At 40.1% G+C, this 15026-nt stretch overlaps 1 protein-coding gene and 1 non-coding gene across 2 annotated transcripts; both read left to right on the forward strand.

The window, feature by feature from the left end:
• On the forward strand, positions 1-72 carry TRNAQ-UUG. Its single transcript has one exon. It is a non-coding gene; the product is annotated as a tRNA-Gln (tRNA).
• A 108-nt stretch (positions 73-180) lies between these two features.
• On the forward strand, positions 181-6115 carry LOC122660390 (F-box/kelch-repeat protein At1g16250). The gene is made up of 3 exons (XM_043855686.1): positions 181-525; positions 1816-2391; positions 5518-6115. The coding sequence occupies exons 1-3, from the start codon at positions 503-505 to the stop codon at positions 6077-6079; spliced, it is 1161 nt and encodes a 386-aa protein (XP_043711621.1). The 5' UTR covers positions 181-502; the 3' UTR covers positions 6080-6115.
• Positions 6116-15026: the final 8911 nt, after the last annotated feature.

The following is a 15026-nucleotide window of genomic DNA, read 5'->3' on the forward strand; positions in this document are numbered from 1 at the left end:
GGTTCTATGGTGTAGTGGTTAGCACTCTGGACTTTGAATCCAGCGACCTGGGTTCGACTCCCGGTAGGACCTTTTTTAATTTTTTAGGTCAGCATCAGGTTGTCGGCGGAAATTCAGATAGCAATCTGAAAATTTCATTTTGTCATCTGCATTTCCTTAGAAAATTTTCTCAAGGCTGGGAATTTCCGCTCCATCCTGCTTCTTCTCGTCCTGGATTGTGGGATCTCGTTGCTGGGTTTGATGTTTCAGAGGAAGACTTCCGTATATTCTCTCCTTTCGTATAGGAATTTACATGTAGGGTTCTCAAGAATCTTTTTTGAATTCGGAACCTTGTCCAATACCTTTAGTGATTGGAAATTGGATTCGGAGTCTTTAAGTGCCTCCATCCGATTCAGCTGTTTAGGAATTGATCAGATAACTTTCGATTTCAATTTTGAATTGATTGATCACTTTTCGATATTTCAGGTGCTGATCGAGTTCCAGTAGTACTCAAACTGCGTTCATGGACTCGATCGAGTTGGTCAAGTAAGTTATTTTATTATTATTATTATTAATTTTTTTTTTAAATTCTTGATTGAGTTTCCAATAACTGAATGGAGCTTGAAGCGTTGTAAGGCATTGAGAAACCGGCCGCTTTGCATATTCGCTTGTTGATGTTTACATACATGTTTGTCTTTTTTTTGTTTGGTTCATATACTCCTTGTGCTAAGTTTTAATGGGATGTAAAGCTCTCTTTTCTCCATGAAAAGAGGAGAAAAAAGAATTTGACCAAATTTGAATGCAAGAAAGCAAGTGAGGTCATCTCTTAAGCCTCTAAACCTCTTGCTTGACACCATATAATATATATATATATATATATATATATAGAGAGAGAGAGAGAGAGAGAGAGAACAAGGAGAGAAAAGGAAACAGCTTGATAGATCAACTCTTGACCCGGTAATTGATTGAGTTTTAGACATGGACATGTGGTAAATGTTTTTTTCCCCATTATTCAGAACTTTTCAATTGTTCTGAAACTTTCAAGTGATTGATAAGCTTTCCTCTAGGCATAAAAAGACTCATTAGTAGTCTAAGTTTGTGAAACTTTCTACTAGTGTAACATTCAGTTTTTTATCCATGGGTATTATTATTATTACTATCACTATTAGTGCTGTTGTTGTTAATTATTATTATTGGTACTGCTGCCGCTGCTATTGTTGTTGTGTGCAATCTTTTTAGTTTGTTAAGATTTATTTCTAGAGTGGACATAGTGACATTTAGAGGTAAAGAAGACTATTGAGGGGTCCAATCTTGTAATAACTACCACTGTGATACATGAAGAGTGGTTTGGGAGCCCTCAATGTAAGAATTCCTCTTAGTAGATTATGTGTGTCAATATAGCCATTCAATCAATCAACGTTTTCTTTATCATCTGCCAGTCTTGAACATAAACTTGATTGCTAGTGTCATTCTGTGGGGTAAACAGTCTTTCCTAGTTTTGAGTCATTCAGCAAGAATACTCATTTTCCAACCAGTTCCAGAGACTTCTGGTTTCTGCACAAGCCTGTATAATTTTCACGTCCATTGCCCTGCCAGACTTTCACCTTGTCTATGTCTTTGTTACCTAGTTAGGACCCACACCTAACAGTGGGTGTTGACTGTTTGCATGTGAGCTAGGTATAATGAACACATTTATCTGGTGGACGTTAAAAATCATGATATATTGGTTCACTTCTCCAACTGACCAGACCATCTTTTTGTCCCCTCTCCTCTTCCGCTCCCACTTTTAAGTGTACTTGTCTCTTTATCTTGAATTCTGATCTGGAGTCACCTTAGGGAATCTGGGCATAGTCCTATAATTCCAGGATTGCCAGATGACTTGGCTTTGAGGTGTTTGGCAAAGGTGTCACATGGGTATCACGGACTGCTTGAAACTGTTTCCAAGAGATGGAGAGATGTTTTCCGAAGTTCAGATTATTGCAACTTAAAAGCTAGAGAAGGATGGTGTGGAAACTGGTTATTTGTTCTGACAGAAGGGATCAACGCCCAGTGGATTGCTTATGATCCAGATGCTGACAAATGGCATCCTCTGCCTAAGATTCAAAGTGCCAATCCTGGCTGGCACCATTATGGATTTTCATGTGTTACTGTGTGCAACAAATTTTTAGTGATTGGGGGCTCCTATGCACCACATGATCCTGCATTTTCACACCAACGGCCTGTGCCAACTAATGCTGTTGTGCAGTTTGATCCATTCATGAGAAAATGGACTCGATTGTCAAGTATGAAAACGCCACGATCCCACTTTGCATGCTGTGTTGTTTGTGATAAGGTTTATGTAGCTGGGGGACGCACATCATCAGATACCAGAGGACTTGCTCTGGCTGAAGTTTATGATCCATCAAAGGATAGGTATGTTCCTGGTAACCTGTATGGTCTTTCTGTCAAAGTCCAGATATTGGCACTCTTAGATATTTATTTGTAGGTCAATCATATCTCATATGCTTGGGTTTCTTTTAAGTATCACCCTTGGATGTATTTTATTTTAGGAGAATAAAAGCTTCTATCTTTGCATGTCATTTTTTATTGCAGTGGCTTCTTCCAAGGTTTTGTAATGTGTGATACATTGTGTTTTTGTGATGATAGTTCTTTCAAAAGTTACTTCATGAATTTGATGCAGCTTCCTCTGTGGTAGATTCTCATGGATGATCTAGCTGCTTCAATTGGCAGAATTTTCTTTTGTTGTTCCTTTCACCTTCCAAAGCTAGTCAGCATCCATGAGCAACGCACATGAGGAAAACGAATCCAGCTAGCCTAAACAACTTCGTGACCAGAAGGATATCAACATATCATAGGTCAATCATAGCTCAGTGGGACATGATATCAAGAGATTTGGATGGAACACCAAATCAGTAACTCCTGAACAATCCAGCTAAGCTTCACTAACTTCTGAACAATCCAGTATAAAGAGACCTTTATTGACTAAACTGAAAATCTAATTCAAACCCCAAATAGTTTATCCCATCATTAAATTGGTATGGTTCCAGTGGTTTGCCATAAGTCTCCAATATCAAATCTGATTTACATGAACTAATTAAATTGGTAAATTGGTAACTGAAAAACCTCTTCAATGATTCCAAAATCAAGCAAAAGGAACAATTTTTGAACCCCATAGAAGTAGGCCTAAAGAAAAGTGATGAGATAATACTTGAACGCAACTCAAAAGATGGAAAATACAATAAGGGATAATGTTCTATGTCCGGGAGCATAGCATATGCTAGTGCCTCCTTGTGTCTATACTCTCCTCCCAACTATGAAATGACTTCTCTGCCCTCTGTTGGGGGAGGAGAGAGATAGACTCAGCGAGTGCTAGCATATGCTATGCTCCCGGACAGAAAACTCAATCCCATAAAATAAATATAACACAAAATTAACTGCAGGGGAGGTGAGGGGAGGCCAAAGTAAGATCCACACCCCCCCCCCCCCAAAAAAAAAAAAAAAAAAAAGCTAAGCTTTTACATAATATCCCTAGAGGAGAAGATTCTGAATCTCTCCAAAATTAGAATCTAGTGGAGCATAGCCAGGAAAACAGACAGTGATATAGATAGGAAAAATTGCCTTATAACAGTCTAGTGTTGAGAAGCTGCTCTCCAGGTGATCCCTACTTCTGCCATATGGAAAGCAAGATGATGTGGTCATATGACCAGTGACCTTTTGGATAGGTTAGCTGTCAAATTTTAGACTCAAATGCAACCATCTGCGACCCCATGTATTGCCATGCATGTACGTGCACGCCTAAGGTCATCTGACCACTATGTGCACTCTTCCATAGTCCTGGTAATGCAGAACCAGTGTCCAACTAGATAAATAGGGACTAATTCCATAGTAGGATCACTTTTGTCAAACCAGCAAATTACAAGATAGCTGAAATAACAGAAAAAAAAGAGAGGAGTCTCGGTGCTTCTCACAGTAACATAGGTTACAAGAAACCAAAGTAGAAACAAAGAAGAAAATAGAAAATAGAGAAGGAGGATAGGATTGGATCAAGTATCCCACTCTTTCCTGGTTCTCTCACCCACTCATAGGTATAGGCATCTCACCCTCCCCACTGCATCTCACAGAATAACATGGTTTCAAACCAAAATTCTCTCCTCTCTATATTGTTGGCTGTTGTATGCTGCCTCTTGCTTTTATTTATAATAAAACCAATTACATACTAGGATCTTCTAAAGACATTCCAAATTAAAGCAAATCCTATCTCTAAATGGTTAACAAAATTAAGATTGCTAATTACATAAGCAAATCTACTTAAAAATAGAAACTATTCTAAGCTAACAAAAACCCCACGCAAGTAACGACTGACTTGTAGATTTTCTCCTAAACCAGATCATCATGACAGCTGGATTTGCCTTGAGAAGAAAACCTCCACGCACAGCAATATTGGTCTTTAGCTTGATCTTCCCAAGCTGTCCATGGAGCCCACCAAATCTGGTCATTATCTCCTCCTTAACCAGCAAGGAAATCTGGGATATCTCTCTATTAAACTGCTGGAATTTGGGGCAGATACAGCCCTACCTTGGCCCGACTGAGAGTCCTTGCTGCATAACCTGGATTTTCAAAGCTCTATTTTACTACTTGGCAAGCTCATTTGGGCTTGAAGTTGACATATGACCAGGGGACCTAGAGGTTTACCTGTCCACAAAATTTGGACCCCATCTAATCATGCGTAACCGTGAAGTGAAGGCTCTCTCTACAGTCGTGAAGGAACCTTTCAACCAAATAGATATCGCATGGAGTTTTTTTGTGTCCTTTTCTTCTTCTCTCATATCTCTAACCTTTGTTGCTCAATCAGTGGTTTGCAGTCTTACCATGACCATGACTTTGTTGGGCCACTCCTAGTCCCTCAGATGGTACTTTTTTGTATAAACAGTACTGTGTATCTACAATTTCTTCTGCCCCTGTGTCAGAAAGAACCAAGATTATCATTGCAAGTATAACTTGGTCCGACTAAAATTTTGTGATGATCTAATATGTGATATGCGGAAATGAAGTTCATTTTGCTGGACCTTGTCTAAGTATGGGTTTTCTGCTTTTTGAGATTTTAATTTCATTATGGACTCCCTGGAATCTTTCATCTACCTTTAATTGGTATATATGCCTGTGAATTTTCATGTGTCCATGATTAGCTGACCTCGAGTATGAAAATGACAAAATTTTGGCCCCTTACTATTGTGTAGGACTCGTCCACTGCTCAAAGTAGTGTCAAGCATGGGAGTTTGAAGAGGGGGGGGGGGGGGGGAGGTGATAATATCTCATCGTGACCTGATTTGCTTCATCATTCTCCCCCTCCCCCCCCCCCTCCCCTTCAACCCCCAAAATCCCTTCATTTCCTTGCCGAGCAAATCTTCTTGTTAATTACTTACTGTCAGCATTAAGTAGCATTGAGTCGACAATCACCATTGAATAAGTGTATTTCATCTTCTTTTAGAATTTTCTGGGAGGAATGTGTTTTTGGCTTTGACTGAGTGGAAGTTGCAGATGGCATGAATTGCCACCAATGTCTACTCCGCACGTGGATTGCTTGGGGTTATCATATAAAGGCCAAGTTCATGTTCTAAGTGACCATGTTGGCCTACCTACCCAGAACACCTCGGAGATCTTCAATCCATCAGAGAGAAGATGGCACACAGTAGAAGATATCTGGCCTTTCTCAAGGGCAATGCAGTTTGCAGTTACAGTGGTGGGGGATGATAAACTATACACCATAGTTGACTGGGGAGAGAGTTCCATCAAGACCAGGGACGGCAATCAACAGGAGTGGTCCAATGTGGGTTCAGTTCCACCTGTGTTTCTTGCGGACCACTCCCGCCCATTGGAGGCCTTTGGGTATGGTTTTGCTGCACTGCGGTGTGATTTATACGTTATCGGTGGGAAGGTTCTGAAGTGGGATGAATCAGGTGCTGGGAGATTTGACATTGTGAAGCTGGCTGGGGTGAGAGTTTGTGATCCAACGGTAGCGCCATTAAATTGGAAGGAGACGAGACCAATGTGCAAGTCAGCATGTGGCGCCATCCTAGGCTGCGCTGCAATGGAAGAATAGTCTTCATGCCAATTCTTTTTAACCTTTGAGGATCTAAAGCTGTCTTGATACTTATATGTAGTGCATTTTAGTGAAAACCAATTTGTCATTGAAGACTAATACAATTTCCTTGAACTTTTAGACAATACAACGAAAGGCTCTCGGCCCAACCCACGCAAAGTGTTGTTCCTTGATGGTCCACCTCATTATGCTATATATGGGAAATATGCTCTGACAATTCCAAACATTGGATGGAGTAAACATGGTCTTGGCTAGTCGCATTTCAAATTTGAAGCCTAATTGAATGGAAAACCCTCTCCTCCATACATGGGCAAAAAGGTATTCTCCATGGAATAGTATGCACCCTTCAAGAGCCTTTGATTTTTAAAGTTATAATTTTGCCACATGGCCAAGTAACTATACTTGAGCTGAAAGGACAAGTGTAAACAGAAGCCATTTGGGTTTATCTGTCCAACTATTTGAGTCGTAACTCGTAAGTGAAGCCCTTGGTGGGCCACGGAAAAACCATAGTTCTGTTGAAACAAACTGCGCCAAAGATTTGAAAGATAAGAAAGGTCATATCAAGTGTTCAGATTTTTGATAAAGAAGCAGAGGAGTGTTACAGCCTATGCGTATCTCCTAATTATTTGGCACTTGTCACGATTTCACAATCAAATAAATTTTGAGAAAACATTTGCTACTCGAATTAAAAGAAAAAACTGTTCTTTCTTCAATTTAAAAAAAATCCAAATGTACCTACTATTACTACCCCAAGTATGAATACTTTAAAAGGTGACTTTATAAGAATTATCTCTACACACCAACTCAACAAAACTAGTTGTCAAGGTAAAAAAATAAATTTATAGAGAGAGAACAAACAATTGGGATTATCCCAAAGTTTAAATGCTCTTTTTGAGAGAAGAGCCTGATTATATAAGGTTGCATCCCGAAAACTTAGACTTCCTTTATTTTTTTATTGGCATAGTCTCTCCCATGAGACCTAATGAATCTTCGGATGACCTTCATTATCACCCCAGAAAAAATTTGCAACAAGCCTCCTTAAATGTTGATGTTGAGCTGCAAACATTTTAAAATGCATAGAGGTATAGTCATCCATAGGGAAAATAACAAACTTTAGAAGAACCCCCTTTCCTGCATGGGTAAGTAACTTTGATTTCCAACCTTGCAATCTGCCTTCAACTCTGGTGAAAATATCTTTAAACAAATTAGTCTTTGAAACACCAAAATCAGTGGGCAATCCCAAGTAGTATTTCTTTGGTCCAGGACCACAAGGAATTCTTAGGATTTTAGAAATCCATTTTTTTTTTTAAAAAATTTGGATGAGTATTTGAGCTAAAAGTCAAGGATGATTTCTTCAAATTTATGACCTGACCAGAAGCCCTGCAATATAAAGATAAGGCATCTCAAAGATAATGAATCTCATCAATATTAACTTACAGAGAAAATAAGGCTATCATCAGCAAAGAGAAGATGAGAAATAGAAGGAGCCCTATGCCGAACACTTATTCCATGAATATGCAAATCATCTTCAGCCTTAAGTAAAATTCTACTGAGAGCATGGGAGCATAATTTAAAGATTGCAGGAGATAATGGGTCACCTTGCCGAATACCCCTACTTGGAAGAATAGTTCTTCTTGGAGCACCATTAATCATAATCTGGTATGAGACAGACCAAATAGAACTCATAACCATACGAACCCAATGAGTTGCAAAACCCATTTTCAATAGAAGATTTTCAATAAATCCCCATTCCAGCCTATCACCAATGCTATGTTGAGATACCTCACGTTTCACAAATATTACATTTGAGAATTTTTTTTTGGGAGAAAGTTCTCTGTCGGGAGTGTGGCCCACGCCAACACTCCCATGAGTTTATCTCTCGCCTCTCCATATGAAAAGACAACTCTGTACCCTTGTTTTAAGGAGGAGAGATAGACACACAGGAATGTGGCGTAGGCCATACTCCCGTACAGAAAACTACTTCCCTTTTATTTTTTTAGAATTTCAAATTTACCCCTCCCCTATCGACTCCATCCCTGTTCTCTTTTCCCATTTTGTTCCCTCTTGCTCCATGTTGAATCGTCGTCAAGAGGGGTGGGGTTGGATGATTGGGTGGGGAGAGTAGAAAGGATGTTTCGGGGTACTGAGAATGGAATTTTTATCCTCTCAATTGCACTGCCCGTATTTGACGTCAAGTACATCTAATAGAGGGAGGTGGACCCCACGTGGAACCCACCTCGGGGTAGTGTGTTCGGGCAGGGGTAGGATAGTAATTTCTGCCTCCTTTGTTACTTGTACTTGTCGTCAAGTACGGGTAGTGTAATTGAGAGGATAAAGATCCAGAGAATGGCTCCAAGGTCATAACAACAAAGAAATTCACGGTACTATGAAAATGAAGAACCATTCTGAAATTAAAGAAAAAATAAAAAAAAATTTGCGATTTGCACTCACAAAACAGAGGATTATTAGATAAACGGGAAATCATAAGGCAAACCCACGAAGATCCTTTTATTTGATGATGCCGACGAAGACAAAGCCATACAATAACAAAGATATGGGAATGGCTCTGCAAGCATTGCTTCTTGCCCATTTCCCTAACAGAAGCAAAAGACCCAAATTGAAATGACATACATCGCTACCGCACTCTGTATTACTAACATCAATTTCTTAAGAACAAATCTAAATGGGTACTTCAGCCCAACGTCTTTCCCCTTTATTCAAACACTGGAACCACCGATTTGGCTAAGAAATTTGCAATTAGATCGCTAGAACAAGACCCGGAACGTCTTAGGAAGCTTGCACTTAAACGACGAAGACAACGATGCTGAAGAAGAAGGAGAAGCAGATGATAGTGACGATTGGTTTGAGTTTTCAATGAATCGAGTAACAGTGAGGAATGTATTGAAGTACTCTTTGACTTGGGTGATTATCTCATCGGTAGTTACCGTCCAAGAGTGAACCCACGAAACTGAATGATTCTAATCGGTGCCTTCAACGAGGACCGTAGAGACAATAACAGTGAAGGTAAGAGGAGTGAAAACAAAAGCTGGTCTGAAGAAGCTTCAGTAAGTAATCGCATCATATGCTGGTGAGAAGGAGGATAGAGATGGCTTCTGGTTGCCGTCTCCGGCAGCTTCTCCAGAAAGCAAATGAGAGGCATGCAAGGGAAAGATCCACAGAGGAGAGAGAAACTATCCATCGGGTATTAGGGTTGAGGAGAAGTGAATTTCGTTTTTCAATTTCAACCATTCGATTCACTTTTGCCACGTGTCGTTCATCAGGCTATGCACTTGACGTGCACTTGTGAAAAGTGTACTTGAGACGATAAAAATCCCCTAACGAGGTAGCAGTGGAGGCGAAAGTCTGAACAACGCAACATCATGCAACAAAGATCAATAGTAGGGGAGGAGGAGCGTTGCAGCTGCAATGAAGGGTAGAGCTTTGAAGTGGCGGGAGGCTGAGCTTTCCAGAAATAGGAGGTCACAATCTATTTGTAAGCGGTGAGACATCTGTCGCTCGTGGTGACGGTTGCGGCTTTAACCCCTTCAAGAGCTGAAATCCTCTCCCTCTTCCGTTCCCTGCTACGAATTATTGGAGAGTTCTCAGATTACAATTTCAGATACTACACCAAGAGGAGGACGATTGATGTGTTTCGTCAGTAACGTAACCTTACGGATCCTTCGGCCATTTCTTCTGTGTTTTCAGATGGGAAATCTCAGCTTGAAGTAGCCAAAAGTCAGACCATCGTTGTACGCTCCCAATGTTAAAAGTGTCTTGGAGTTGTAGAGGAGACAAATTTCTATTGCTAATATTCAATTCCCACAAAAATTTCTAGATATGTAGTGTAGGTGTGCGGGATTCGATGCAAATTATAATGGGTCTTTCGAAGGTCTTTATCTCACAAAGAAAATACGTTTTGGACCTATTAAAGGAAACGAGAAAACTAGGAGCCAAACCAGTCGAATCTCCTCCAGATTACAACAGTAAGTTCATTGATAATGTAACTCCATTACAAGATACTGGTCGGTGACAAAGATTAGTGGGACGGTTGATCTATTTAATTATTACCAGACCAAACATCACATATGCGGTTAGTTATGTGAGTCAGTTTATGCATGCTCCCACTGAGGGACATATGGATCTTGTCGATCGTATGTTGCGATATCTGAAATCTTGCATAGAAAGGGGCACTTGAATGAGGAATAATAGTCACACTAAAATCATGGGTTATACCGATGCTGACCGGGCTAGTAGTCCTATAGACAAGAGATCAAGAACTGGTTTTTGCACCTTTGTGAGAGGAAATATTGTTACCTGGAAAAGTAAAAAAAAAAATGTTGTGACTCCCTCCAGTGTCAAGGCAGAATACAAAGCAATGACATCAACGACTAGTGAGTTGGTTTGGCTCCGATTGTTGTTGCAAGAGTTGGGTCTTGAGACTTTCACGTGCTCCTATGAAATTGTTTTGTGACAATCAAGCAACGACTCACATTGCTTTGAAAACAATCTTTCATGAAAGGACCAAACACAGAGAGGTAATCGACTGTCACTTTTGTTTTTCTTCGGTGAAAATTGACTGTCACTTTGTTCGAGAGAAAGTACAACACAAGACAATTGAGACTCCGTATATCCAGACTCTAGAGGGAAGATCAGCACGCTGATGTGTTTACTAAAGCACCTAAGGGTATCTTTCAAAATATGCTATCCAAATTGACCTCAGAAGACTTCGCCCCAACTTGGAGGGAGGAGTGTTAGCAGAATAGGATTGCTAGGTCATCGATCCAAATCCAAATATAGTAGAAGATCAAACGCACTTGTGTGATAACTGTAATTGCCAATCAAATAGCTGTCAATGCTTATCCACTCAGCTGTACACTTGTTTATTTAAGAATAATCAATCCCCCCCCCCCCCCCCACCAAAGAAGCTATGACAATTTGGGGGTTCCCATCATGGAGTAAGCTTCTAAGGAAGACTGAACTACATTAAATCTGTGTTTCTTCTTTCTTTCATCTTGTGTGTGATTTAGAACAATGTAGCCTTTGAAGAATTTCTGATTGACATCGGCCCAACACTCTATCATCACCGAAAACACCTAGCCACACCCTGGTCCAGGATGCCAAAGAATTTGAGATGATTCCATGGAAGGTGAAGCCATCTTGCGACACTTGATTCATATTTGTTGTCCTAGGGTGACAAAAGACTCTGGCCAGAGATGTTGAGAGTCCTTGAAAACCCTTCCCCTCCCCCTCCCCCTCCCCCCTCCCCCTCCCCCCTCTCTCAAGCATTCCCTTCTCCCTCTCTGGCTCCGACTCTCCTCCCCCTTCCCTTCTATCTCCCCTTTCTCCAGCTCCAGCTCCCTCTCCCTCGGTTCTTCCAGATTTCAAAAGGTTATACAGAATGACCGATTTGTTTTTTGTTTTTTGTTTTATATAAATTGCAGGTACCATATGATGGAATCAGGCCCGATCTGTTACTTGAATTGTGAAGCGGAAGAACAGAGAATCGGATTGAGCCGATTCCGATTCCGATTCCTAGACTAGTGATCTTCAAAGCTCAAAGTCCAAACTGGAAAACAACATCAGGAAAAAAAACAAAGGGGGCCTGTACCAAAAGAGAAACAAAAAAGTCCAGTACCCTTACAACATAAAAAACAGAAAAAAGGGCCCGATGGGCTAAGAGATGGGACGGACCCCTATTTACAGATTTGCAAGAAAGTTCCAGAAATAAAATGTGGGATTAAGTTTTACTTCAACCATGGTGAAGAGAAGAGAAGAGGGTTCTTCACCTGGGTCATCATCAACTTCCACCATACCCTTCCCCTGTCCAATCATGGTTGAAGAACTGATTTTTTCACCATGGGAGAAGAGAAACTGGATCTTAACATGCTATTGAAAGCCGTCAACATCTTCGTGATTGCCTTCATTTCCTTTAGTCCTAACTTCTAATCGGCCTCGTTGGCTGAACAACCTAGATTAATTCGAGTGAAGCTTTACTGAACATGGATGTATTCCATCCCAGGACAGCTTGCTAGTTGCAACCCAAGCCTTATCCCCAAGGGCTTTTCCCGTTAATGTTATGTTTGGAAGCCAAGAAATGAAAACACTCCTGACTCCACAAATAATGGGCACATATACCAACTATTCAGGCTTCCCACGGATTAGAATTTGTAGTTGTTGGATACATTCCGTTCCATGTCTGAATCAAATAAAAGCGAAAGGGGAAAAGAAATCTGCCTGGAGTGCCCCCACACAACACGCTCCCATGTGGGGAACACTTACCCAAAAATAAAAGCACTCCACAAATAATATTTGCAGAAATACTAAAATAAGAAATCCACCAAGCACAAGGAAACGACATTATATATAATGTGAAAAATCCTTCAAGGTAAGGGAAAAGTTATGGGACAAATCCGGAAAAAATCCACTAAAATCAAATGGGAGTTTTAATTCTTTTCAAAACTTGAGAGGTTACAAAGAGAATCAGATTATAATAATAATACCATTTGAAAAAAATATACAAATTACCTCAAAATCACCGGTAAGACGACTCTTTCCCACTTCTAAAGGCCACAAATGAATCTTTCAATGGTTCGGACAAACAACCAGAGAAGCACCAACAATTGTATTCTGGTTTTCTGGCTAAATCAAGAAAGTAAGAGATAACAAAAATCGCTTCATATGTGTGTGAATTTCGTGCTGCATACATAGTTTAGAGTTTAGACTGCACTGTTTCTTCTCCAAGATACCTTCAAACCCTTATTATATAAAATCAAATTTTACATATTACACATGACACACGCATATCCTCAAGACGATGATAAAAAGGTTAACAAAAAAGGGGGTGAGGGCTGAATTATCCAAATTTTACCAAAATATCCGCATGAACTGTGTCTTCCCAACATATACGTCATGTTGTCAAATTTTGGACATCCTTTAAGAAGGTTGGCATGGGAATCCCATTCAGCTACGAGGTGAAGAATTGTTGCCAAAGTGATACTTCTTAAAAACGGACAGGAACGTCAGTTAACTAGAAAAAACAAAACCAATAATGCTTTTCTATATTTTCTTCAGTTTCATTCCCCTCTCCCCTTCCCCCTTCTTTTTTTTTTCTTTTCAGAATTTTATTTTCTGCTAAATTGCAGTTGATTCTCACTGTCCAAAGATCCATTCCATGCCCGGATTGGTTATAGAAATTTTGGCAAAGACCAGTACTGAATTGAATGAGACGGTAGCGACACTCCCATTGAGTACTATGGCGCAGCTTGTGATGGATGTTATTTCAGCAACATAATTGGTACTTGAGCCAAACCAAATGACAAATGATGGACCAAATTTTCCTTCACTGACATGCACGGTGAAGAGAGAACCTCTTGATGATTCACTGAACCTCCCTCGAATTTGACTGAGAAAGGATATTCCGGACCTAGGTAAATGGGAGGAGGAATTTAATGATGACATTCAATATTCCAGGAGTCCAATCATAGCATCAAATAACATTGGATGAAGAGATTCTCTTTCTCCATAAATGACAGCCAAACAGAGAGGTGGAAATAAACTTGAGAGAGGCAGGTATACATACGTAGGAATGTAGGGTCAATTCAAACATTGGATCAGAAAGCTTTCTGGCTTAGGACACAATCTGGCATATCTGCTTCTTGTCCAACTAAACCAACATTGATCACTGTGTAGGGCCAACTTCTCCCAAAGAATTCCTCCTTGAAAGACGTGGTGTGCCCATTGAAAGAAGATGAAAGGTAAGCTTGCACTTTGAAGAAATGAACTACATTTAGATTGGGGAGAAAAACTGCAATCAACAACATATATACAACAATGAACAGCATGCATCAACAAGCATGAGAGTCGGTGCATAGAACTGCCTTCTGTGCCTCTTGTTGGATGCACATTAGATTCACTTTAATCTCATTACAAAGCCTGGCTTCCACCAGACGGACTGGTAACCATAACTTCGGCTCCACATCAACAATATAAGAAAGAGTTGTCTGAAAATGAAATTCTTGCTCCACTGAGGAGTCAAGTTGACAACTTTCGCCATTCATCTGGACCATCCACACCTATAAAAAAAATATATATATATATAGTAGTCGCATGAATGAATAGCAATGCTTACATATCCAGGGTATCTAATTTCTAAACGACAATTTCTCCACATGCACGTACTTTTGTCTGTATTTCCATGAAAACTGTAAAAAAAATTTTTAGGGGGGGGGGGTGGGTGGGTATATAGGAGGAGAACAATGTTGTAAATTGTTATCGTCAGATCACATGTAGTTGGCTCTTTATCTGGTACAACAAATTGCTCAATGAGACATGAGATAAGTCAGTTCTAACCCCACCCTGCACAACCATCATGTGTCCCCCCATCATTAACCCCATTTTTTTTCCACCTTATTCTTTCTTTTCGTTACTCTCCCATCCCCAAAATTACTGTTTTGTTGCATAATTGTTGGGCCGTCCTTGTGAGAAATCTGGGCTTGGAGCATCTCATTTTTCTTAGGTCTACAGTTTCCTTTATTAAGTTGAAGGAATGCAAAATAATCGGAAATTGAGTTTCAGAAGTGTTTTAAAGTGAAATGATTAGCTTTCCCCTATGTGGCCACTAAAAAGATAGAATGATCAGGGGATTGTTTGAGAGGAATATCATCTATTAAAATCTGTCTGAAGAGCTTCAGACAGAAAATACAGTTCTTGGTTGGTCTCCAAGGAAATGATCGTTGTGTTGATGATCCAAGGGTTGCCACTCTAGTCAGTAGCCGTCACTCCTGTTCCATTCCCCAGAAGAATAAGGAACATTTGTACTGGAGATGGGGCAACAGCTAGATTTTGGACAGACCCGTGGATACCTAATCTCTCGGGTTACTGTTTACCTTTTTCTTGTAATAGGAACCCTCTCTTTGACAAAGTAAAAGACTTCATAGTGAATTATGAA

The sequence above is a fragment of the Telopea speciosissima genome, chromosome 4 (assembly GCF_018873765.1).
Source record: "Telopea speciosissima isolate NSW1024214 ecotype Mountain lineage chromosome 4, Tspe_v1, whole genome shotgun sequence".
Taxonomy (NCBI): Eukaryota; Viridiplantae; Streptophyta; class Magnoliopsida; order Proteales; family Proteaceae; genus Telopea; species Telopea speciosissima.